Below are 26,497 nucleotides of genomic sequence, written 5' to 3' on the forward strand. Positions count from 1 at the left end.
TATTTATAAAGAAAATGAATTAAAAATGTTGGGTACCATTGCTTATTATCTGCTGATGGGACCTGCCATGATTATTAGGTCAGCTGAATTTGAGTTGCCGATTGTGTACACAGTTTCCTCGTCCTATCAATATTTACTACTAGCTAAAAAAGCTTCAAACTTAAAAAAAAAATCAAATTTGAAAAATTAAAAAATTTAATGTAGAATGTATACTAAATCGTTTATACATTCAAATTTGGATTTTTGTTTTGGAAGTTTGAAGTTTTTTAGCTAGTAGTAAATATTGAGATAGGACGAGGAAACTGTGTACACAATCGACAACTCAAATTCAACTGATCGAATATTAGTATCCTGTTTTTCCAATACTTCTCCTGGCTAGGCTGGCAGATGTTTATCAATAATTAATCAAAGGAATGGACGTTTTAACAATAGATTTTTTTTTTGTGGGGGGGGGGGGGGGGTAGGATTCCAGAGGTTTTTTTTGGAAAATGAAAAAATAAAGAGAACTGAGAACATTTTTTCAGTGAATGAATCTTGTGTAGAATATTTTACACCATGTGAAGGGGGGGGGGGGGGATGCACACAAAAATGGGTAGGTATTTAGGATGTATAAAAAGATTCCAAAATTACTGGTTTTAATTTGGCGTATTTTTTAGGAATCCATATATATGCCTTGAGGTGGTTTTAGGCTATTTATATAACATAACCTGTCCTTCCCGGCTGCTAGGGATACAGCCGGTAGTACTTTGTTGTGCAGTTTTAGCTAACGCCTAAAGTTAAAACGCCCATATTCTAATATCAGGTCTAATCAAATCAGAACACACAACATCAAACTAAAAATGGCAGCAGCTGAAGTTATTTCTGGAATTTCCTTGAAGTTTTGGCGAATGACTTCACTTCAGGCATGGAGTAGTAACATCTTAATGGATTTAATATATACGTGGATATAATGACAGGGGGGAAATTTCGTTCATTTAAAACTGTCTTATCCCTTTACATCCCTGTCAATATTTACTAGTCATGCTATAACAAGGATGAAGAGGATAATTATTCCACACAAGAGACCTGTACCTTCATAATACCAGAATATTCCGACACCACGCTGGATACACTGAAAAAGCTCATTCTTGCGGTGTCCAAGGTAAGAATTATTCTTATAATAAAGTAACAGGATCTCTGTCTGTCTGTACCGAAGGATCATGCTAACCACTGAACCGATATGGTTCTCCTGTCCTTTACAATGTAGCTTCTTATAGGTCCTTGGATCTATTTTGAGGACAATTATAGTACACAAGAGACCTGTACCTTCATAATACCAGAATATACAGACACTACGCTGGATACACTGAAAAAGCTTATTCTTGCTGTGTCCAAGGTAAGGATAATCCTTTTAATAAAGTAACAGGATCACTGTCTATCTGTACTGAAGGATCTTGCTAACCACTGAACCGATTTGGTTCTCCTTTTAATTATAGCACACAAGGGACCTGTACCTTCATAATACCTGTGTCCAAGGTGAGTATAATCCTTTTAATAAAGTAACAGGATCATTGTCTGTCTGTCCCGAAGGATCTCGCTATCCGCTGAACCGATATTGTTCTCCTTTACAGTAAAACTTCTTATAGGTCCTGGGAAGGTTTTAAACTATTTTTGGGAGGGTGTCTTCACCCCCTTCCCCCCCCCCCATTTTTTTTTACTCTTTTGTAACTCAAATTTAAAATGGGATGAGGTCGACTTTTCCCCCCTATTACCTTAAGTGCCCCTAGAGGCTTCTAGGGGGCGTAGCCGCTAGTTCTTATAATAAAGTAAAAGGATATCTGTCTGTCTGGAGAGGAGTAAGGTTTTTAGGTCTGTAACTTAAGATTTCAATAACTACTGAACCGAATGTCGATTTTATAAAACGTTTCACACAGGTCCTGTGGTGGTTTTAGGCTATTTTAGATTATCCGGAGTTATTTTTCTTCCCCCTCCCCACCTCATATCTTCTTTTCCTAGAAGCAACCCGTAAAAAATAATACGATTTCTAGTTTTTTCTTTAAAACCGATTAAAATCTGCTGGATTAGAATCGGTTCTCAGTCATACCTAAAAATCATGTATAGCATGATAGTATTACAAACAATTTCCCACGAATATAAAAATGAAAATTATAAAATTGAAATCATTTTGTTAGCCAGGGTCTTTAGCCCCAAGGGGACAACAAGACTGGTTTTAATCTTAAAATCTTTCATTGAATAACCGCAGAAAGCTGTCTATATTACAGTGCGATGCCGATAATAACTAAAATTACTTTTAGGTAGAAGGATTGTTTCCTGACTTAGAGAAAAGAGTTTTAGAATTGGAAAGCTTAGATGTTAAAGAAGAAATCAATTTCAAACGGGAATTAGAAGAATATGAATCAAAGGTGAGCAAAAGACTATTACATAAATCGATATATTATTACTTGGATGTTGCACCAGATTTTCATGTACTCTAATAAAGTGAAACTTGTAACTGGCTTAAAAAGATTCCTTCCATCCCTTCACCTTCTACTGGATAAGGGAACTGACCAATAAATTATGTTAGCAACCTACATTCACTTCATAATATATAAAAATGGTAAACAAACGTATATGTAGAATTTCTTTTTTCCAATGTACGTATTAAAGTGTGGAAATTTCCATATCCTTAAAAGTTGTTTGATTATAATTAATAAAAAACTTTATGGTGACTTTCATTAAAGGCAAACATGCTGCATTGTGTAAGTAAACAAACTTTAATCGTTATCCTTTTTCATTAATTATAATTTTTTAGGTACATTGTTAGTTAACCCTAGTTTGATAAAAAGTAGGGGATATATCTGAATAACTTGAAATAAAATAAAATCCTATTGAATATTATGGTAAAGATGCAAAAATAAACAAATAGGAACAAACAATAAAATTGATCATGATAAATTACAGAATAAAAAATAAAATTAGTAATAACCACTTAAAAAAATACTCAACTAAGTGATACTAATACTAAAAAATTAAACAAAATCTTATGTTAATAACCATTTTATGATTTTATTTAAGTTTTGTAGATTTTTTATGCAATTTTGGAGGATATTTCAAAAAATTTATTAGTGAGCCAAAAAGTTTTTTAAGAATCCACGACAGGTTTAAAATTAACTTAAGTAAATAGTTTGGATCAAGTCAAATAGTCACATTAAGACCTTATTTCTGGTAACTTTAAAGGCTGCAATAATCATGGTCAAACTGCTTGTCAAACAACTTAAGTTCGCACAACCTCTCTATATAATAATTTGGAATTTTAAGACTTAAGCATATTGAAAAGAATGATTTTACTATTTTTTTCATTATTTGCATATTTCCTACAACTATTATTGTTTTGGCTATTCAAAAAATTTAGGCTAGGATTTTGCTGTTTGTAAGATATGTGCAAATCTTATCTGTGCAGCCAGTTGTTTGCTAAAGTGCAGCCTTTTAATTAACTAAACAAATGCCTTTCTTTATTCATCCGTTGTATATCTGACATAATCCAATAATTATAATACCAGGGACAAGTGACCAATTTTTTAGCTATTTGATTATGGGTTGAATGATTGCAATATATCTACCTATTTCATTATATTGTTACTTTATCTCCAGTGAAAAGACAAAATATTTAAAATATCTTCAATTTATGTAGAATAAAAGTTCTGAATACATATATAAATGCAGCTTATACCAACAACAAATTAAATTTTTTAAAAAAATCACAAAACCAGTCGTTGGGGGGGGGGGGGGGGGAGCAACACTTTTGATTTTGATTTTTGATTAATTTTGCTTGTAAGTTGTTGGTTATAACTTATTGCTGACAAAATTTCTATGAACTCCAATATTGCTTTAACAAACTCAAGCCATTTTATTTTATTTACCTTAGCGAGCAAATAATTTCTCATTAAACTCACGGCCTTCCTACTCTCAACAGTTATTCCTTATGTATATGTTATTCAAAATGGAAAACCTTTTCTTATCAGGTTTTAAATTGTGTATCCTCATCATCTCCTTTGTCATGTTCATAGTTCAGTTTAGAACAGCTGTCATCTATCTCATGGACCCTCCTACAGTAGACTCTTCTTCTGTCAAGAGAATTGAGGAAATTGACCTCCCTTTGATAACTTTTTGTCCCACCAATCAAACTAATAAGACTATGCGTGAAGAATGGTTTACTGATGAACCAGATCGTGTACTCAATGGTTATTGTGGAGAAAGCACACCAATGGAAGTGTTGAAATTTGTATTTGATGAACAAATTGCTGTCAAAACAAATTACACATTTGATGATTGGTTTGATGGTGTAGACTATGAAAAGGGCAAGAAAATATACCTGGAAAACAAGCATCTTGTTAGTAAAAAATGTTGGGATAGACCATGGCTAAACTTAACTCACATGGACCTTCTTGAAAATGTACATGACAAAGAATTGGTTAATAATGTTGGATTCACTTCAGAAGGAGACAAAAGAGATGAATTTAAATTCCAAATTAAATATCTGCCTGCATATGGGTTTTGTAAAGAGTTTACATACTTTGACCCAACACATGAACTTTATATCAGAGTTGGAAATCATATTGGCAAAACAAGAGTTTTTCTTACTGATAGAAATTCCAGGAGTTACTCTTCTTTGTCCTACAGCACTCACAGAGGTTTTCCTATCTATGTAGAAAATGGCAAGACCACTAGATTTAATGTCAAAATTGATGTGATGTCATCATGTGGTTTGCGTGGAGGTGAAGACAGTAAAGACTACTTCTTTAATTGTGTTGACAATAAGTTACAAAATGAGATGGGCAAGACTCTTGGTTGTGTACCTCCATGGATGTCAGCTAGTAATTATTGTAATGGCACATACTTTGTAAGAGGCTTCTTGGAATTCAATGAGGACTTTGTAAGAACTGCTTTGACCCTCAGAAACAATCGCATTGAAAAAAGCTGCAAAAGATATTGCTCTGTTACTGAATCAACTGTTTCATTTATGAATGAGGAGAATAATGTTAATGATGATACAACTCAGGTTTCTCTTGTATTTGAGTCAGAAGTAAAACATCTAGAGATCGTCTACAGTTACAGCCTGTTTAATTTCATCATTGATGTTGGTAGCTCCCTTGGCTTATGGTTGGGACTATCTGCCCTTTGTCTTGCTGACTTTGCTGCATATATCTACAAGATATTTTAAAGAAAAGACTTCTTAAATTAAAGCATAATTAATATATGTTCTCTAAAATTTTGTAAATTGTTCAAATTGAATCTACTTTGGCTTTAAGCAAATTTTCAAATTTTTTTTTTCTTCAATACTTATTGTAATATCCTAAATGTTTTAATTTAGATATAATTTTTGTATGCAATTCCATGCATTTGCATTTATATTTGTAATATATATTAATGTTTTATATGTATTTATAATGGTAATTTTATGTCATATAAATGTTTTCTAAAAAAATTCGTTTGAAATTAGTTGAACAGGTAGTAATTATAGATTACAATAAGCACATTAAAATACCAAAAAATACATTTAACTCCAAGTTTATCTGCGTATTAATCCTTATTTGGTTGGTTAATGCAAAACTCTTCTCCCCTCCTTTTTTCTAGGCATTTAAAATCTGGAGTCTTTCATTCCTTTAGAATTAAAGTTCTGACTCAGTAGAGGTCAGTTTTGCTTTATATACCCCACTAGCGGCTTCGCCCCTAGCCTCTAGGGGCTTTGTCACAAGAGGTATAATTACATCTTCTATTACTTTCCCAGCAGAACGGATCACAAATATTCGCACCTACCCAGCAGGGAAAAATTTTTGCAATAAAATAACAAATTCGCAAAATTCGTAAAAAAAAAAAAAAAAAAATGGGGGGAGGGTTTTTTTGTTTTGGGGGGTTGGGGGTGTCCCACCCCCCAAAAAAATAGCCTAAAACCACCACAGGACCAGTAGTTATATTCTCTGAAGAGTAGAATCCGATCAGTTCAGTGGTTATCAAGATCTTAAGCTTCAGACGGACAGACAGACATCAAGCTACTTTGTATTATAGATAATTTATCAAAAAAAATTTTGGTTACTTCCATAATAAAGCCTAATAAGAGGTATATTTCTTTGAGCATTATAAGGACAATTTTTCTCGGAAATATTTATTACTTTAAACCTCTCTGTCAAATCAGTCAATCGAAGTTACCCGGAGACCAGAGGTTCAGTCACTGTTTGAACCATCTATAATACAAAGTAGCTTGATGTCAGTCCATCCGTCTGAAGCTTAAGATCTTGGTCACCACTGAAACGATTGGATTCTATTCTTCAGGGAATGTACCTACTGGTCCTGTGGTGGTTTTAGGTTATTTTCTTGGGGGGTGAGACACCCCCAACCCCCCAAAAATAAAAAATCCCCCCCCCCCAATTTTTTTTCCTTGCGTAGCTGAACTATTTTTCCACAATTATTTATTTTTTTTCTTTTTTTTTTCTTGCATAGGTGAACTTTTATTCCACAATTTTTTTTTTTTTGTAGGAGATATCCTTGGTCCTTTTCTTTTTTTGTAGAAGATTTTCTTGGTCCTTCTTATTTATTTTTTTTTTTACAAATTTCACCTTAATTGTTTTTTATCATCTCTTGGGGCAAAGCCCCTAGAGGCTAGGGGCAAATCCGCCAGTGTTATAATTAAAATAACAATAAACCAGAAATAATTTGGACTGTGAAAACAAATGAAATAATAACAAAAACAATAAACTAAAATTATTTCAATTCTTTGATAGCTATTTTGAATTGGGACAAGTGAAAACCTTAATTGTTTAACAGCGTTTAGCATTAATTAAGTATTTCTAAAAATAATACAATATTTTACTACTTATGCATAATTCATTTGTATAAGCTAAATGCCTACAAAACTAACGGTCTGCCATATTTTTATCTAAGGATTCTAAAGATAGTGGTAGAATGTCAATTTAATGAAATACTGCTGTGTTGGATGAGTTGAAAAATAGTTTGGATTTTGATGAAAGTAAGTTTTAAAAGCTGCTTTCAAATGTAAATTATGTATTACAATTTATTTTTCTTCATAACTTTCAAGTCTTCTCATATTTTTAGTTTGTATTTTTGTTTATTTTCAGAGTTTTCACATCATCAAAGTGCATTCATCAACTATATACAATCGGTGCATTGATCTATTCCTCAATATTATGACTCCTCTAAAATATCAAATTTTTCAGCAATTGTAAATGGAATTAACTTGCAGAATCACAGCCTTGCTGAAATATTATTTTTTAAGGCTGTGAAAGGTGAAGATAAGATAAAGGATGAGCCCTGCTATTTTGAGGAAGAGTAGGTACAATAATATTGATTAGAGTACATGATAATCTGGTGTTAGATCCGAGTAATAATAAATCCATTGTTAAGGCTGTGAATGCTGAGGATAGGATAAAGGATGAGCCCTGCTTTTTTAAGGAAGAGTATAATATCATTGATTAGAGTACATGATAATCTGGTGTTAGATCTAAGTAATAAGAACTCTATTGTTAAGGCTGTGAAAGGTGAGGATAGAATAAAGGATGAGCCCTGCTATTTTGATGAAGAGTATAATATCATTGATTATAGTGCATTATAATCTAATGTTAGATCCAAGTAATAATAAATCCATTGTCAGAGTACATGATAATCTGGTGTTCGATCTATAATAAATCCATTGTTAAGGCTGTGAAAGGTGTAGATAGGATAAAGGATGAGCCCTGCTATTTTAAGGAAGAGTATAATATCATTGATTAGAGTACATGATAATCTGGTGTTAGATCCAAGTAATGATAAATCCATTATTAAGGCTTTCAAAGGAGAGGATAGAATAAAGGATGAGCCCTGTTATTTTGTGAAATAGTTCAATATCATTGATTAGAGTACATGATAATCTTGTGTTAGATCCTAGTAATAATAAATCCATTGTATGATATCATTGATAAGAGTACATGATAATCTGGTGTTAGACCCAAGTAATAATAAATCCATTATTAAGGTTGTGTAAGGTGAGGATAGGATAAAGGATGAGCCCTGCTATTTTGAGGAAGAGTATAATATCATTGATTAGAGTACATGATAATCTGGTGTTAGATCCAAGTAATAATAAATCCATTATTAAGGCTTTTAAAGGAGAGGATAGAATAAAGGATGAGCCTTGCTATTTTGATGAAGAGTATAATATCATTGATTATGTTTAGAGTACATGATAATCTGGTGTTAGACCCAAGTAATAATAAATCCATTGTTAAGGAGTACAATATCATTGATTAGAGTACATGATAATCTGGTTTTAGATCCAAGTAATAACAAATCCATTGTTAAGGTTGTGTAAGGTGAGGATAGGATAAAGAATGAGCCCTGCTTTTTAGAGGATGAGTATAATATCATTGATTATAGTGCATTATAATCTGGTGTTAGATCCAAGTAATGATAAATCCATTGTTAAGGCTGTGAAAGGAGAAGATAGAATAAAAGATGATCCCTGCTATTTTGAGGAAGATTACAACATCATTGATGACACCATCGAGTATGATCCACCAAAGAAAAGGAATGTTTAGTTATCAATCAAAATGGTGCTTTTACACTAAGCAAGCACTCACCTTTTTCAGCACTGACTAGTCCCCAATGTTTTAAACTAAGGATTTCTTATTCAAAATTTTGAGGACTTTAATTGAATTTTTATTTCAAGTTGAGTGTCCAAACGTGTCAAGCACTAAATGTAATCTACAGAGTAACTATGTGTAAAATCATTTGGGATGTACATCAATTTATCGGCAATTGTCTTATCCCTTTAAATCCCTGTTGATAACTAAATATTACACAGAAAACGAAAGAAAACCACAACAAAATTGAAAGAAAAAAAGGATAAAAGTGGCAAATCTAATTACCAAGGCCCCAAGAAATCTTGTTTAAAGTGTGACAAGAAGTTTGTGTGGATCAGAAAATTTCTGAATCATTTGAAACGATGTAATCCTGGCCAGCTAAAGGATGAACCGGGGGAAGATGAAATTACTAAAGGTAACAGTTTATTTTCCATTGTGGCTTCGAAACAGATTAATATACGCTGGATTAGAACCGGTTCTTAGCCACACTGAAAAATCATCTGTAGCAACGTTTTACAAACAATTTACCACAAATATTAAGATAAAAATCCAAAAATTAATACCAGTTTTGTTATCCCGGCCCTTCGGTCGATCGGGATTAACAAAACTGGTTTAAATATTAAATATAATCTTTCGTTTTAATATCCGCGGAAAGATGTCTATAATACGGTGTAACCCTGGTCAGCTGAAATTGCTAGAGGTGAAATTTATTTTCTAGTCTTATGGCTTCAAAACCGATTGATATCCCCTGGATTAGAACAGATTCTCAGCCATACTTCAAAATCATGTGTCGTATCGTATTATATACAAGGAAAACATTATTTGTAATATTAAATGTTTTGTTTAGGTCAATTTTGCAACAATGGCAGCTTTACATGTGAGAAATGTTCCATGACTTTCCAGAAATCATTTGCATACGAGAATCATATGAGAGCACATCAGCTGTCTGCTGAACTTAAAGGTATGATCTGTTAATTTAGTTTTAAACTTAGACCCTGTCATAACAAAGATAATCACTATTAACAAAAGAAGGCTTTACATGTGAGAAATGTTCCATAAACTTCCAGAAATCATTTGCATGATATGAGAATCATATTAGAGCGCATCAACGGAAAGGTATTATTTTCAGGGAGGGAGATAAGTCCCCAAAGTTTAATAATGACGTTTACTTTGTACAACAACTTTGGGGACTTGATTGAATTTGATTGGTTAGTTCATTAAGATGGATGTCCAAACGTTTCAACTACCTATTGTAATCTACAGAAGTTGTAATTTTGTTTATTATTATTGGGGATGTATATCAATTTATTTACAATTATCTTATCCATTTAGATCCCAGGCTTAAATAACAGAATTCATTAAATATTTAGAATCCAAAGAAACGAAGCTGCCTAACAACAACGGCCTAGAACCTGCTTTGCAGCTGGATATAAAGAGTGAGAAAGCCGCTACGCCGCTAGCCTCTAATGAATCCTCCTTGTTGAAACTTCAGCCCATTGATAATCGTTGTGAAGCATGTGATCTTGCCTATCCTAATTACCAGGCATTTTTATCATTTATCAAATATTCGAAGATTTTTTAAAAATATTTATCCTGTGAGATATAGTTATTTATCGCATCGTATTATAGACAGCTTTCCGTGGATAGTAACAAAGAATTTTTCCATTTTCATTGGCTCCAAGGGAATGAAGGTACAGGCTAAAAAAACCAGTAGGTATTCATTTTATGATTTGATTTTATTATTTGTAGGAAGTTGTCCATTTTAATATTATATTATTATACGATACGTGATTTTTCATCATGTTTTGTTTGTACTATGATAGAAAAATGCTTTGAGTGACGGACGAACGGACATACACTAACCTTAAAGTAGATGCTTCGCTTACAAAAAAAAGATTAAAGATAAACCGATAAATATTCTATGGATTAGAACCGGTTCTGAGCCATACTGAAAAATCATGTATAAATAAAAATCATAAATTAATACTTAACTTTTTTTTTGCCCTGAACTTCGGCCCCTTAGGGTCAACAAAAAAGAAATATGTTTATATTTTTTCTCAGGGTTTCGGATCCGGATCCGCAAGGATCCGAATATTTTTGAGTCCAAGGATCCGGATCCGCAAAAAAATGCCGGAACCGGATCCGGTAGGATCCGGATCCGGATCCGCATACAATCAATGCGGATCCGAAACCCTGTTTTTCTTTTTTATACCTGCGGAATTCTGGCATTAATAAGTTGCGATAAATAACTATTTTAATTTTTCCACCAATATGCATAAAGACATAATAACAATGATAAAAATTGTTAGATGTACAAAACGCACATGGACCAGTTTCATAAAAAGAGTTTGCCCTGTCCAGACTGTGAACAAAGGAAATTATTGAATTTTGTTATTATTATTATTATAAGGGATAACACAATAGACGATAAATTTAGATATTATCCCTGTGTAAATTAAAATGTCTTAACTTATTTTATTCGTTGGTTCAAAACTTTGGGTTTTCATTGAATTTTGATTGGTTGGTTCATTAGGTCAAGTGTCCGAAACGTTTCAACCTCTAATTATAATCAACAGAAGAAGTAATTTAGTATGTCATCATTGGGGATATACATCAATATCGGCCATTGGGTTATCCCTTTAGATCCCTGCATTTTTCCAGAAATATAATTACAATATTACACCAGGTTTACGTATGAGAAAACCTTGCTAAAGCACAAGCTGGACTACCACACCCAGTATCCCAAACAATGCAACCAATGTACAGAGGTGTTCCTCACAGCTAAAAGTTTGTACGAACATATTGACGTACATGCAAAACACTTGTATCCAAAGGAAATTAGTCAATTTGAATTGTTTTAGTAGCGAAGCTGCTCTATAATTAGGGTCGGTCAGTCCGTCCGTAACGATTAGCTGTTTTCGTTATTTTAGGCATGTTAAAATTGTCCTATCGATTTCAAACTTTGCATGATGATTCCTGTAGTAAAAGGTACGATTTAGAAAGCGTAGCAACTATATAATCGTTACCAGAATGTCCCTACGTCCATTTTAAACATGTTGATTTTTTTTACTTTTTTAACAACAATTTTTTATGTGATAAAATCATCCGATTGATCTGATTTTTGGATTACTGATTCCTATTACTTTATGGTACAATATTTTGAGCGAGGCATCTCTATAATCAAGTCCTAAAAATGTCAGTATGTCCTTAAACAGAATGCAGTGGGTATTAAAGAAGTTTTGCAACAAATATACATATTATTTTGTCAAAACTTATATACTTATATTGTGTGTATTCAGTTTTGACACCCTACAAGAGTTAATGTTTGTCTGTCATACCATTTCAGAGCTTCGCTTTTATGGATTTTGTCATCCTTGTTTGCAAAAGATTAATTTACCTATATAATATTAATGGATTTATTATTACTTGGATCTTTCACCAGAAAAGCATGTACTCTAATAAAGTGAAAGTTGTAGCCGGCTAAAATAACGATCTCCCCCCATCCAATCTCTTTACTCCATCCCCTCCCCTACTTTATGAACGAACTGACCAATAACTGTTGTTCATTGTCCATTTCAGCAACCTTAATCAACACATACTTTATATCCATTAAAGTGTTTTTATTTCAAGGTATGAATAAATAGGGGTCATCATGGAAAGAAAACGAAGTTGCGGGTTTCTTCTCATTTTTTTAGTAGCTTTTGAAAGGATATTTTAGGTTAGGTTAGGTTAGTAGAAATAGGAGAAAAGCAACTGTGAAAATGCGACGAAATCCGAAACTTCGTTTTCTTTCCATGATCCATAAATATAACTAATAGATTGATATAGACAATAAACCGTCCAAATTCATTGAAAATATTCGCAAATTGACTATTTTCATATCTGTAGACAAGTCCATGTGAAATATGTGGTAAACTATTAAAGGATAAATATACACTAAAAGCTCATGTTGAGGAAGGGTTTTTAATTTATTTGGTTTTCTTATAAATTTACAAGTTCAAACGGACGTACGGACTTTCTGGTAGTAATTATAGAGTTGCTACGCTTTATATATCGAACCTGACTTTTAAAGGAATCACCATGCATTTCTAATCTATAATTAATAATTAATTATACATGAAATTGTCAATAATATCTCTATTATTTCATGTAAAATGAATAGGTAGTTAAAACATAAAAGATCTAATTTGGCTCTCTGTAATTGAACAATCTATAACATTTAAAGTTTATCGATTAAAAACTTGTCTTACATAAGAAAACCACTTATTCTAAAAACCATTACCAAACAGGCTGTGCACGAAAAGCGGGCTGGTGGTGACTATGCATGTGAACAATGTGGAAAAATGCTCAAATCTAAGTCCAGCCTTAGCTATCATAAAAAATCTGCCCACACACAAGATTACCCTCACAGGTATATAATTTACAGAATGGCTTCGAAATCGATTAATATCCGCTGGATTAGAACTGGTTCTCAGTCATACCGTAAAATCATGTATAGCATCGTATTACAGACTCCAATTTAAATCAAGCCTTCCAATAAAATAGTTATAAAACTTCCCTTGACATATGATTATCTTCACTGTAAGGAGAAGTATTTCGGATCAGCGCTTTGCTACAGTCAGGCACATACGACATCTTATTACTTAATATAAGGAAAGTTTAATTGAAAAATTGTAATCTTTATTTAGATGTGACATCTGTGGCAAGGGATATATAAAATACAACCGTATGGTCAACTGTTTGAATAACCATCAAGGAATATTTAAGTACAGGTAAGAGTTGGTTGGTGCTTTTCCTAAATGTGCCTAGTCGAGCATTGAATCCCCACCCCACTTTATGTGTGTTGGCATAGGAAAATACATAATCCTTAAACCTAGTTTATTTTATTTAAAAAATAAGGGAGAGGGGATATTGCATGATTGGCACTTTGAGAAAAATCACTGTTGTTGGTATTAGTCAGTAAATAAGTTAATCATCTTTGGTCTTCTGGTTAAAATGAACCGATTAAGACTTGAGTGAATGTGAAGTTAAACAATCTTTTATCCTTTTGTTGTATCTCATCAATGGATGTAGAATATACGTGAATATTATAAAAGGGATTTTTTTGTGAATTTAGGTTGCTAACATGGATATGGTCAGTACAATTCGTTCATCGGTAGGAAAGGATGGGATGGGTAAAGGAGGAATATTTTGGCCCGCTATGAGTTTTACTTCATTAGAGAACACGAAAATATGGTGTAATTATTAATATCCAACTAATAATATATCCATTATAAAAATGATGTCTAAAAGAATTTTTGAATGAAAAATGTTTTATTTTAAGATGTCCAGAATGTGATTACAAGTCGAACAAACTAATCCAGTTCAAAGAACATGTCAACATGCACACAGGAAAATTATGTCAAGCCACCAAAATTTATCTCTATAATTAAGTCTGTCAGTCTGTAGGTACCGAAGGATAACGCTAACTGCTGAACGATATTGTTCTCCTTTACAATGTTGCTTCTCATACGCCCTGGGAAAGTTTATAACTATTTTGTTGGAGGGCACCACCATCCTCCCAAGATATATTGCCAAATAATATTTAAAATAACCACTAGGCGGCGCCAGTAACTGAAGATTTTGGTGAGATTTTCGTATACAAAGAATCCAATATATAATTTATTGGTGCCCTGCCCCTCGGTCATGCTTTTAAAGGCATAAATGCTTATTACTTATAAGTAGATTTCGTGATTTTCTATTATTCACTGAATTATTCTTATTTTTTTTGGCATGGACATAATTTTCTGATGAAAAATAGGCGAAAAGTCGTTTTATTGTCCCGTGTGTAAGCATAAAAGTAGTGGAACCAAAAATCTAGGTTGTCATATAAAACAGGTATTTATACTTTATTTTACCAATTACAACTAACAAAATAACCCCTTTTTTTGTCCCCTATGTAAGCATAAAAGCAGCGGAATTAAAAATCTAGGTTGTCATATTAAACAGGTAACTGTACTTAATTCATAAACATTCCTAATGACGGCAAACAAAATTACCCCTTTATTGTCCCATTAGTAAGCATAAAAGTAGCGGAACCAAAAATCTAGGTTGTCATAAAAAACAGGTATTAATATATTAATAACTAGCGGAACGCCCCTAGAGGCCTCTAGTGGCACTTTAAATGCTTTTTTTTATTTCAAATATCTAATTAGAGAAATAATTGGTTTATGTTTCGTTAAAGTCTCTTTTTGGGAAGGGTAATTTTTTTCTAGGGGCGATTTCTCTTTGGAGGGCGGTGGTACCCTCCCGTAAAATAGTTATAAACCTTACGGGGACCTATGAGAAGCTACCCTGGTAAGGAGAACCCGATCGGTTCAGCAATTAGCGAGATCCTTCGGTACAAACAAACACACAGACAAATAGACATCCTGTTACTTTAGTATAAGGATTATCCATAAACAGGGATCTTAAGGGATAAGACAATTTAAGATAAATTAAGAAACATTCTCAAATAATCCTCTTTTAGACTTTAAAATCTATTTTGTCCAATTGACGAGAAAAAACATTAATATTTATACTTTAAATACTGAAAAACTTAAATCAGGTTGTAATTTGAATGAAAATCCTATTAAGGTCCACAAGATGACCCTGTGTCAAGCCGAAGTTGCCTACCGTACAAACCGGTTTGGTGAACCCATGACTGATGATCAGATTGAGGATATGAAGGCAGGGTTACCAACTTTTAGAATTTAATTTTTAATTTTCTCAGCTGCTACAACTGATATTTTTGTTGTAGATTTCCTGAACCAATGAGCATACATTTGATATAAGGGGGGGGGGGGGTTTAATGCAACCATCTCGTAATCAGTGAGCAAATGACACTTCGAATTCGAATTTCGATCTGAACTTTTGCATGAGTAATCCTTGGTAGGTCTATTTTCCCTAAATCGAACAAAAAGTTGGAAAAGTAACGGCTAGCGGCTCAGCCGTTCAGCCGTTTTTGGCCTATTTTCAGGGTAAATCCATCATCAATTACGTAGGAATCAACTTTTTTAAACATATTTTTGGTTTAATTCATGTTAAATGATAGCAATAACCAATTTTAAAACTTCTAGTACCAACAGCTACCGTCTAGAACCGTTTGATATCGTTTTGGAGTAGAAAAGAGTATTATGTTGAGAGAGGTTTCGTGACTAATTTGCAATATAGATATCAAACAAATGGCAAAACAGATGAGCCGCCAGCCAATAGCCGTTACTTTTCCAACTTTTTGTTCGATTTCGGAAAATAGATCTACCAAGGATTACTCATGCAAAATTATAGATGGAAATTCGAATTCTAAGTGCCATTTGCTCACTGATTACGAGATGGTTGCATTAAAAAAAAACCCCTTTACTTGGGCTGTCAGTCTGTCGATAATGCGTCAAATACATATTTTTCAGGGATCTAAAGGGATAATACAATGGCAGCTAAATTAATATACATCCCCAATGATGATATACAAAATTACCCATTCTGTTAAAGTTTTTAATTCAACGAAATAGAAAATGTTATTATTAAACTTTGGGGACTAGTTTAATACTAATAAACAACCTAATGTCCTCTCCCTTTCATTAAAAATTAAATGTTGACAACTTGATTATGAAGGTACGAATGTCAAGTTTATCCAACTACAACGAGAAGATTGTCCAAGAATTGAAAAGTACATCAGAAACGACGGAAGTACACACCAATAGTACAGAAGATGCATAATTGAAAAGTACACCAGAAACCCCGAAGGTACACTAAAGTACACTGGAGGTACATAATAACAGTACAAACAGTACAGAAGATGCATAATTGAAAAGTACACCAGATACATCGGAGGTACACAACAGCAGTACAGACAGTACAAAAAATACATCATTGAATACCTAGTACCTTTTACATGAAAAAAGTTTGAATTATATCTGTCTTTTAACATTGGATATATTATTACATTACATATTATTACATTTTCTCGAAGTTGTGAAACTCGTAGCTGGCTAAAAAAACAATTCCACCCTTCCAACAACTATACCCCATATTCTCCCCTCTTACTGGATTAATGAACTGATAAACAAATTATGTCCGTGTAAGCAACGTCAATTTTTACCCTGTCATAATATTCAAGTATTTTCTATATGCATTCTTTTACCCCTTCTATGTCAATTTCAATTTCTAGTACCTTCTTTTTCTTAATCAAATCAATGCATTGTCAAATTTCTAATTGATATTAATTATAATATATTTTCAACTTATATTTGTCTTTTGTTTATTGTCTGATATTAAAAATTGTATAAAAAAAATATATGCCAAAAAAGAATAATTTTTGAATTATTGATTGATATTAAAATTTTAGTTAATTTGTATTGTATTTAGTTTTTGTTGAGTTATGTGATAAATAAAAGTATTGTTATTATTTACTATCTCTTGTATTGTTACACGGGTACCCAAAGTTTTATGCATAACCTTTGGGTACTGGGTTTTGGTTAGTTCCAAACTAGTAATGTTGTCCATACTTTTCAACCAATAAAAGTATTGTTATTATTTACTATATCTTGTATTGTTACACTGGTACCCAAAGTTTTATGCATAACCTTTGGGTACTGGGTTTTGGTTAGTTCCAAACTAGTAATGTTGTCCATACTTTTCAACCAATAAAAGTATTGTTATTATTTACCATCTCTTCTTATTTCAGATATTAATGCTATAATGTCAGTTTGATTGATTGACTGACACACACATTTTATAGTATTATATTTAATCGAAAAGGTATTTTTATCCTTGTATATAAGTAACAGGATTTCCGCATGTCTGTTTATTCCGAAGGATATTGCTAGCCGCTAAACCGATATGGTTCTCCTTTACAATGTAGCTTCTCATAGGTCCTAGGAAAGGTTATAACTATTTATAGAGAGGGTATTACCACCGTCCTTATAGAAATCTTATTAAAACAAGGATGACAACATCCATAAAAGCGAAGCTCTGAAACGATATGACAGACGAACATTAACTTTTGTTGAGTGTCAGAACTGAATATACAAAACATGAAAATATAAGGTTTGACAAAATTATAGGTAAATTTGTTGCAAAACTTCTTAAATACAGAATTCTGTTTAAGGACATACTGACATTTTTAATACTTGATTATAGTGATGCTTCGCTGATAATATTGAACCTTATTGTAATAGGTATCAGTAATAAAATAATCAGATCAATCGGATAATTTAACCACATAAAAAATTGTTATTAAAAAAGTAAAAAAAATCAACATGTTTAAAATAGACGTACGGACATTCTGGTAACGATTATAGAGTTGCTGCGCTTTCTAAATCGTACCTAACTACTACAGGAATCACCATACAAAGTTTGAAATCGATAGGACAATTCTAACATGCCTGAATTAACGAATAAAAGCTAACTATCTCGGACGGACGGACGGACGGACCGACCCTAATTATAGAAAAGCTTCGCTTTTAAAAATAACCCCTCAATCAAACAATATTTTTTTCTTTTTTAATACTAAAATCGAAAGTCTCCAATTATGCGTCAACCCGCAAGGTGCCTCTAGGGGCATAGCCGCTATTATCTCAACACAATTCATAAGTTTTTTTTTTAAGGCGAAGGTTTTAATCATGTAAAATAACATGGATAATGATTTAGAGAAATTCTATTTAGCAACAGTCGAATGTTTTGAAAAAGTCTAAACGACATTTCAAACAACTGATATTTTATTGTGCTTGTTCAATACGTAGTTTTAATATACACAAGGGATAATTTTGTTAATCAAAATTACGGATGCATGCACAATGCACATCAAAGTATCCTCAATTGTCTTATCCTTTAAGATCTTAGATGATTTGATCCTTTAATTTATTTTGAGAATTTTTAAAATTTGAGGGAAACCGCCAAATATGCTTATGTATAATATTGGAAAAAACAGTGGAAGTTGAATTTAAATGGCTTAACATTTAAATCAGGGGATACAAAGAAATAAGACAATGGACGATAAATTGATGTCTATCCTAATGAACCCCAATTACGATAAACAAAATTACCCCTTCTGTATATAAAAATTATTGGCAGGACACCAAAACTTTATACCGTCAATCAGGATTAAATAAAAGTACCCAAAGTTTTTAAACCAAGCAATAAGATTTCATATTTATAAATTACGGGTAGAAGTGTCAATAATTTCCTTGTTTAAATGTTTCTCTAGGAAAATGGTATCCAAAATAAAAGTACCCAAAGTTTGTTAGGTAAATGGTTGACCTGGGTAATTATGAGCTGGTAAAGCAAGGTGCAGAGGCAAGAATCTATGACTTAGTACCCAAAGTATATATAAAAGTACCCAAAGTTTTGTCTAGAAATATGGTTGACCTGGGGAATTATGAGCTGGTAAAGCAAGGTGCAGAGGCAAGAATCTATGTTGGCAACTTTCTAGGACAAGATGTTCTTGTCAAACAAAGGTACCCAAATTACACTGGTACCCAAAGTTTTATGCTTACATTGGCTCATTAACTTTGGTTACTGTGGTTCTAAACTAGTAATCTTTATGATTTCAAAAATAATTTTAAGCTCCAAAAAGGCTGATTTTGTTTTATCATCATTGGGAATGGACTTTAATTTATTTTCCATTGTCTCATTCCTCAAGATCCCTGTTACTTTAACCCAGGGGCAATAAGATAAGTAATGCCCATCAGACTACCAACCCTTTTACACGACATTTTTCTGGAAGTCCTATCTGTGCAAGGTAATTAGTTGCTCAGTTTATTGGTTCAGGCATTCCCTCACTATTGTATGCATTTGATGATGATTAACAGGAGGGGATTAAACAAAAGGATTTTATATACTTACAGGTATTCTTTACAGTGACGTCTCGAGTTTTTTTTGTTTGAGGGGGTGAGGGTAAATGGGGTTTAAAATTTGATGGGGTGTAAAATGAGGGATTAAAAAGTCTGAGGGAGGGGCAGTGTTTCGGAGCCGGGAGCCGGGAGCAGCAACATTTTTGGTGTAGCCGGATCCGGAGCCGTATTTTTCGTTAAAAACGGCTCCAGCTCCAGATTAGCTAAAAGTGATTTTTTAAAGTAATAATATAATTTGGCAACGGTCTATTTCCATATAATAAACTGAAAAACTATTGTTACTTAACAAATAGACACACATCCTTCTACTTTTATACCTATAGCTTTAATCAAATAAAAGCAAAATATTTTATATTATTTATTTTATTTTATCAATTTCAATAATGAACAAAAATTGATATATTAATTTTAAGGTAGGAGCCGGAGCCGCATCAAAATTAAACGGCTCCGACACCCTGGGGAGGGGGGTTGGGTACACCCTTGGATGTCGATGATTTTTTTTACCTCCAAAGGGTTTTAAATCGATCTATAACAGTTTAAAGACACATTTTCAATTATTGTTAGTTTCTTCAAAAATGTGTGAAAATTATTTTGTAGATTCTCGAAAGCCTACCGCCATCCCGAATTAGATGCTACATTAACCAAAGAAAGACACCGAGCTGAATGCAGGTAAGGATAGATATTTACAACTATAGCGGCTAGAGGCCTTTAAAGGAACTTCATGGAAGGGGAGTGGGGGGTTCTTGAGTCGAACCTCCACTTTCCATTTTAGCTTTGGAAATAAAAAGTAAAAAAAATATTTATTTAGGTGGGTAAGGGGGGATTTCTCTTGGGATGGGCAGGTAAACCCTCGTTCCCTATAACCTATAAGAAGTTTCAATGTAAAGGAGAATTATGTCGGTCCTTTGTGATAGACAGAAAGACATCTTGTTACTTATATCTAAATATGTGTATTATTCTCTCAGAGCTCTGGTAAAATGTCAAAGATTGGGTGTCCCAGTACCTACTATGTACCTTTGTGATAATGACAGATAGACAGACAGACAGATAGACAGACAGACAGATAGACAGACAGACAGACAGACAGACATCTTGTTACTTATATCTAAATATTTGTATTATTCTCTCAGAGCTCTGGTAAAATGTCAAAGCTTGGGTGTCCCTGTAACAACTATGTACCTAAGTGATAATGACAGATAGACAGACAGACAGATAGACAGACAGATAGACATCTTGTTACTTATATCTAAATATTTGTATTATTCTCTCAGAGCTCTGGTAAAATGTCAAAGCTTGGGTGTCCCAGTACCTACTATGTACCTCTGTGATAATGACAGATAGACAGACAGACAGATAGACAGACAGACAGACAGACATCTTGTTACTTATATCTAAATATTTGTATTATTCTCTCAGAGCTCTGGTAAAATGTCAAAGCTTGGGTGTCCCAGTACCTACTATGTACCTATGTGATAATGACAGATAGACAGACAGACAAACATCTTGTTACTTATATCTAAATATTTGTATTATTCTCTCAGAGCTCTGGTAAAATGTCAAAGCTTGGGTGTCCCAGTACCTACTATGTACCTATGTGATAATGATAGACAGACAGACAGAGAGACAGACAGATAGACAGACATCTTGTTACTTATATCTAAATATTTGTATTATTATCTCAGAGCTCTGGTAAAATGTCAAAGCTTGGGTGTCCCAGTGCCTACTATGTACCTTTGTGATAATGAAACAAGCACGATTGTCCTGCAAAGGCTCACAGATGCTGAAACTGCCAGGAAAATAAATATTTTAAATATATTAATTTACAAAAGAAAACATTTGTTGGATTAGCTTTGGTATTTTACTTATTACGTCAATTTAAAAAAAAATTGCAAGTGTAAAATCTTGTAAGTGTCAAGTGAAAATATACATATACCTAAGGGAAATTTTATGGAAAAAAAAGTTTATCTCAGATGATTGAAATGTGTCTGTTATGGCGAGAAAAGGCAAAGAAAAATTTCGGCGGGAGCGGCGGTTCCGCCGCCGTTTCTTTTTGGTACATCCGCCCCCCCCCCCTTTTAATGCTTTTTGACTTTACAGTAGTCTAATTATGTACAATGTACATTATTATTTTATTTATTTGTAGAAGTCTTTCATATTACAATAAAAGGAAAAATCTTCTAATTTAAATACAAATACGAATATTTGTATTTAATAAATATTTTTTTATAAAACAGAGATTTAATAAACAAATACCTCAAAGAGAATAACTCAAAGAAATTAGGAAAGTTTCTTAATTTAAAATGAAAATAGATTAAGTCTAACCTTAATTAACTTTGAATTTATGATAAAAAAGATTTAGAGCAGTTGTTTTTTTTTCAATGGGGATTTCTTTAGGAAAGATGGAAAGAAAGCCTCCCCAAAAATAGTTTAAAACCTTTCCTTAACATATAAAAAGCGTCACTGTAAATGAGAATCATATCTGTCAAGCGGTTAGCTAGATCCTGAGCTACAAACACACAGACTGACATAAATCCATCCTGTTACTTTTATATGAAACTTGTTTAACAGAAGAGATGGCTGTGTCAATTGGAGAAAATGTTTCAAAACTTCATTGTGGAGGTAAGTCAATGAATAAATATATTATTAATTAAATCTTGCACCAGATTTTCATGTTTTCTAATCACTCAGCGGGCTAAAATAACGATTCCCACCCCTTTACTCCATCTCCTCCCTGCCTACTTTATGAACTAATTGACCTATACATGACAAGGAAATAGCAACCTAAATTGACGACAATTTTTCCCTGTCATAATATCCACGTATATCCGACATTGATTAGTGGTGAGACTTTATTATTACCAGCAATTTCAAACATCTATCTTACTTAGCAGTCAAGAAATCACATTATTCTAATACAATTACCTATTCAACTATTGTATAAAAGAAACTTTGACTTTAACCGCCCTTTCATGTTTTTCCAGTATGGCTTCGAAAACTATTAATATCCAATGCACTGGATTAGAACTGGTTCTCAGCCATACTGAAAAAAAAATATGTAGAAAGTCGTATAACAAACATATTTCCACGAATATTAAAATATAAATCATAAAATTAACTTCAGTTTAAATAGTTTTTTATTTTATTATCCGCGGAAACTGTCCGTAGCACGATGCAATAAACAACTATTAAAATTTTTAGGATTAATACATGGAGATATAACTACCTCAAATATTATGCTAGACAACAATGGAAAACTTTACTTTATTGATTTTGGATTAAGGTAAAATTAATCTTTGTAATCATCACACATTTATTATGATACACAGAGTTATCCTTCTCTAGATTATAATTAGTGGTTGAAATGTTAGGACACTCAACTTAATGAATTAACCAATCAAAATTAATGGAAATTCCCCAAGGTTGTTAAACCAACGAATAAGAAAACCTTATGCATTATAAAAATGAAAAAAAAAAGAGTTTGAGGCAGGGTTTCGGATCCGGATCCGCAAGGATCCGCATATTTTCGAGTCCAAGGATCCGGATCCGCAAAAAAATGCGGATCCGTATCCTTGGACTCAAAAAAATGCAGAAAAAAGGGAAAAATCTACCTAAATTTATATACAATCTCAGACATTCTCTTGATGAGAGCCAATCTTTAAGGTTTAGGGTCAGACTTGAAAATTAAAAGTATTTTTGACTTCGAATTAAAGAATAAATATTTTTGAAAGGTTTGGTGATTTTATTTTTATTGTCAAGGATCCGGAACCGGATCCGCACTGACCAAATTTTGAGGATCCGGATCCGCAAAAAATCAATGCGGATCCGAAACCCAACTTGAGGTCTTCTTATAAAACAAATTATGCATATTTTTGAATGTTATTTACATTTTTGAAGATATAAAATGTATAGGTATTTTGTTTTATAAGTTGACCTCTAAATCTTTTTCATTTTGACCAGCCTAGAGACAACCTAGAGGCCTGAAGCACCTGAACCTGGAGGCCAAATCCAAACTTTTTAAAAACTACATTCCAAAAGGAAACTTTTTTGTGAAATAATCTATCCTCTCACGTTTAGATTCAGAACTCCCCCCCCTCCCCCTCCAGCGATGTCAATCTTGAACTATTTATGATGATTCCCAGGACGATTAGAAATGTTCTTGTTTTAATATGTTTAGTTTCCAAGAAGGAACCCCCGAAGATAAAGGAGTTGACCTGTATGTCCTAGAAAGAGCATTAATCAGGTTTCATACATTTTATAATTTTACAAGCATATCTTATCAGGGATCTAAAGGGATAAGACAATGGTGATACTCAAATTTACCTCTTCTGTAGATTAAAATTAGTGGTTTAAACGTTAGAACACTCAACTTAATGAATCAACTAATCAAAATTCACTGAAGTCTCCAAAGTTGTTAAGCTTTTCATAGTCGCTGGATACTGCGTAAACACACACCTGTGGATTGAAGCTTATTGCCTAGCAATGTTGGTGGGCTAGGTAGACAGAGACCTCCGGCTGGAGGCCTTGTTGTTTTAGTCCAGTTGCCAGGTACAAACTCCACAGATGAAATAAATGTTGTAGTCTAACTTTAAGCGCCCAAATTACTCCATGGCATACATCCTTATCTGAATGGATTAAAGAACTGGAGCCCTGTACACGTGTAACACAAAACTTTGTGTACAAAAACATTGCTATTAGCTTCAATCACAAATCACAATAATTGAGTACAAGGTTTTATGGTACAGGCTAACAGAGGCTCCAGTGATTAGTTTAAATTCATAATTAATTAAAAATGTCCTTCTTGTTATGATTTAGAAATGGGATGCCTTATTATTATACTTTATGGATAAAATCATAAGATTGATAAAATGGATTAAAATTAATTAAAATCACTAAAATGTCTTTAAGATAATCTCGATAAAATAATATATAATAGGTTGGATGTTTTGGCTTTGATTTTCTTAATTGTAAATACTCATTAAATCTTCATGCTGCAGTGAAGTGGATCCAAGCATCCTAAGATAATAATGCAAGTTAGAATCTTGGATTATTACGCTGATAGTTTGAAGCTATTTTTTTAAGATTTGAGGATTAGGATAGTTTTAGTCTACTTTTGCTTATTTCTTACCTCTATAAATAAAGAGTCTCTAGAAATAGATGCTATGGGCGCAGCCGATAGTATTCTATAAGTGAATATATAAAATTATTTCCCGTATCGCTTCGAAACCGATTAATATCCGGTGGATTAGAACCGTGTCTCAGCTATGCTAAAAGTCTAAAAAATTATGTCTAGCATCGTATTATATCTAGTTTTCTACGAATATAAAAATGTACAATAATAAGATTAAAACCAGTTTTTTAACCCTGTGCCTTCGGCGTCTCGGGGCTAAAAAAAACTGGTTTTAATATAATATTTAGTACATTTATATCCGCGGAAAACTTTTTATAATACGATGCGAGAAATAACTATTCTTTATTTCAGTACACATCCCAACACAGAATATTTGTTCCAAGCTATTTTGGACTCCTACATCAAAGCATCCGGCAATCAGGAAATTAAACATATTATCCTTATATAAAACTAATAGGATCTCTGTGTGTCTATGTGTTTGTCTGCCTGTACTAAGCAATGTTCCAAGCAATTTTGGACTCCTACATAAAAGCAATTGGCAATCAGGAGTTAAACATTTTAGCACGGATCTAAAGGGATAAGACAATGGCCGATAAATTGATGTACATCCCTTGGAATATTTGTTCCCAGCTATTTTGGACTCCTATATTAAAGCATCCGGCAATCAGGAAAATAAACATATTATCCTTATATAAAAGTAACAGGATGTTTGTGTGTTTGTATGTCTGTACTAAGAAATGTTCCAAACTATTTTGGACTCCTACATTAAAGCATCTGGCAACCAGGAAAATAAACATATTATACTTATATATAAAAGTAATAGGATGTCTGTGTCTATGTGTTTGTATGTCTGTACTAAGCAATGTTCCAAGCAATTTTGGACTCCTACACAAAAGCATCCGGCAATCAGGAAATTAAACATATTATCCTTATATAAAAGTAATAGGATCTCTGTGTGTCTATGTGTTTGTCTGTCTGTACTAAGCAATGTTCCAAACTATTTTGGACTCCTACATCAAAGCATCTGGCAATCAGAAAAATAAACATATTAGCAGGAAATTAAAGGGATAATACAATGGCCTATAAATTTATGGTGATTCACAAAATTACCACTTCTGTAGATTGAATTAGTTCTTAGAAGGTAGTTGAAACGATTTGGTACTTAACTCAATGAAACAATCATTCCAAATTCAATTAAAGTCCCCAAAGTTGTCCAGCCAATAAATAAGGAATAGTTATTTCTCGCATCGTATTATAAACGGCTTTCCGCGGATATAGAATGTACAATTAAAAGATTAAAACTAGTTTTTTTAGCCCCGAGGTGCATCCTGTTGCTTTTTACAAGATGAATAATTATATGTTTATTTGACCAACAGGGATCTGAAGTGTTGAAAAAGTTTGAGGAAATCAGAATGCGTGGCAGAAAAAGAACTATGGTTGGATAAAAGTTATTTATATAACATCGTATTATAGACAGCTTTCCGCGGATAGAAAAATAAAAAAAAATAAGATTGTTCCAAGTTTTGTTAGTCCCGAAGGCTGATGGCCCAGAAAAATATGACTATTTTAATCATGTGATTTTTATTTTTTTATTCGTAGAAAAATGTTTTTCAGTATCGCACAGAACCAATTCTAATCCTGCGGATATTAATCGGTTGTGATCAATACTGTAAAATTTATTTCTCGCATCGTATTATAGACAGCTATCCGCGGATATTTAAATATTAGATTATAAGATCAAAACAAGTTTTCTTAGCCCCGAGGGTACGAGGGCCCATGCTAACAAAACTGGTAATAATTTTATGATTTTTATTTTAATATTCGTGGAAAATTGTCTGTAATTGTCTTAATTATTTGTTCTTTGAACATATTTTTTTATTTTTCAGACA

The 26,497-nt window shown here is 32.9% G+C and overlaps 3 protein-coding genes across 6 annotated transcripts; all 3 read left to right on the forward strand.

The window, feature by feature from the left end:
- Nucleotides 1-3: 3 nt before the first annotated feature.
- On the forward strand, nucleotides 4-11,488 carry LOC145327291 (uncharacterized). Its single transcript, XM_080170905.1, has 12 exons — nucleotides 4-78; nucleotides 348-409; nucleotides 801-902; nucleotides 1,034-1,141; nucleotides 2,295-2,402; nucleotides 7,523-7,570; nucleotides 8,505-8,555; nucleotides 8,832-9,027; nucleotides 9,460-9,573; nucleotides 9,983-10,155; nucleotides 10,922-10,984; nucleotides 11,297-11,488. The coding sequence occupies exons 3-12, from the start codon at nucleotides 840-842 to the stop codon at nucleotides 11,471-11,473; spliced, it is 1,101 nt and encodes a 366-aa protein (XP_080027031.1). The 5' UTR covers nucleotides 4-78; nucleotides 348-409; nucleotides 801-839; the 3' UTR covers nucleotides 11,474-11,488.
- A 999-nt stretch (nucleotides 11,489-12,487) lies between these two features.
- LOC145327297 (uncharacterized) lies at nucleotides 12,488-17,314 on the forward strand. Its single transcript, XM_080170915.1, has 8 exons — nucleotides 12,488-12,564; nucleotides 12,900-13,023; nucleotides 13,301-13,384; nucleotides 13,936-14,001; nucleotides 14,411-14,489; nucleotides 15,228-15,320; nucleotides 16,242-16,373; nucleotides 16,461-17,314. The coding sequence occupies exons 2-7, from the start codon at nucleotides 12,956-12,958 to the stop codon at nucleotides 16,344-16,346; spliced, it is 495 nt and encodes a 164-aa protein (XP_080027041.1). The 5' UTR covers nucleotides 12,488-12,564; nucleotides 12,900-12,955; the 3' UTR covers nucleotides 16,347-16,373; nucleotides 16,461-17,314.
- Nucleotides 17,312-26,495, forward strand: Tcs5 (TP53 regulating kinase). 4 transcript variants are annotated; one of them, XM_080170913.1, is made up of 11 exons: nucleotides 17,330-17,387; nucleotides 18,875-19,084; nucleotides 20,078-20,149; nucleotides 21,163-21,270; nucleotides 21,712-21,759; nucleotides 22,047-22,099; nucleotides 22,679-22,760; nucleotides 23,655-23,720; nucleotides 24,960-24,991; nucleotides 25,356-25,390; nucleotides 25,982-26,495. In XM_080170913.1, the coding sequence occupies exons 2-11, from the start codon at nucleotides 18,879-18,881 to the stop codon at nucleotides 26,051-26,053; spliced, it is 774 nt and encodes a 257-aa protein (XP_080027039.1). In that variant the 5' UTR covers nucleotides 17,330-17,387; nucleotides 18,875-18,878; the 3' UTR covers nucleotides 26,054-26,495. The 4 variants fall into 4 exon arrangements, with proteins under 4 accessions (XP_080027040.1, XP_080027039.1, XP_080027037.1 ...); XM_080170911.1 differs by lacking the exon at nucleotides 25,356-25,390 and adding an exon at nucleotides 25,256-25,273 and having other exon boundaries at nucleotides 17,332-17,387; nucleotides 24,960-25,008; XM_080170914.1 differs by lacking the exon at nucleotides 25,356-25,390 and having other exon boundaries at nucleotides 17,312-17,387; nucleotides 18,983-19,084; nucleotides 24,960-25,026.
- Nucleotides 26,496-26,497: the final 2 nt, after the last annotated feature.

Source organism: Acartia tonsa, chromosome 8 (assembly GCF_053477335.1).
Source record: "Acartia tonsa isolate MP-2025a chromosome 8, ASM5347733v1, whole genome shotgun sequence".
Taxonomy (NCBI): Eukaryota; Metazoa; Arthropoda; class Copepoda; order Calanoida; family Acartiidae; genus Acartia; species Acartia tonsa.

Bases quoted from the DNA above. Each gene is read 5' to 3' on its own strand.
- LOC145327291 (XM_080170905.1), top strand. From the start codon at position 840: ATGGCAGCAGCTGAAGTTATTTCTGGAATTTCCTTGAAGTTTTGGCGA. The intron at 8,556-8,831 runs AGGAATGTTTAG...TAAATATTACAC, and splicing joins AGTATGATCCACCAAAGAAA to AGAAAACGAAAGAAAACCAC. The intron at 9,574-9,982 runs GTATGATCTGTT...TTAAATATTTAG, and splicing joins GCTGTCTGCTGAACTTAAAG to AATCCAAAGAAACGAAGCTG.
- Tcs5 (XM_080170913.1), top strand. From the start codon at position 18,879: ATGGTTGACCTGGGTAATTATGAGCTGGTAAAGCAAGGTGCAGAGGCA. The intron at 22,100-22,678 runs GTAAGTCAATGA...TAAAATTTTTAG, and splicing joins TTCAAAACTTCATTGTGGAG to GATTAATACATGGAGATATA. The intron at 24,992-25,355 runs CTATTTTGGACT...AAATGTTCCAAA, and splicing joins CACAGAATATTTGTTCCAAG to CTATTTTGGACTCCTACATT.
- LOC145327297 (XM_080170915.1), top strand. From the start codon at position 12,956: ATGCTCAAATCTAAGTCCAGCCTTAGCTATCATAAAAAATCTGCCCAC. The intron at 14,490-15,227 runs GTATTTATACTT...AATCCTATTAAG, and splicing joins TAGGTTGTCATATAAAACAG to GTCCACAAGATGACCCTGTG. The intron at 15,321-16,241 runs GCAGGGTTACCA...TTGATTATGAAG, and splicing joins ATCAGATTGAGGATATGAAG to GTACGAATGTCAAGTTTATC.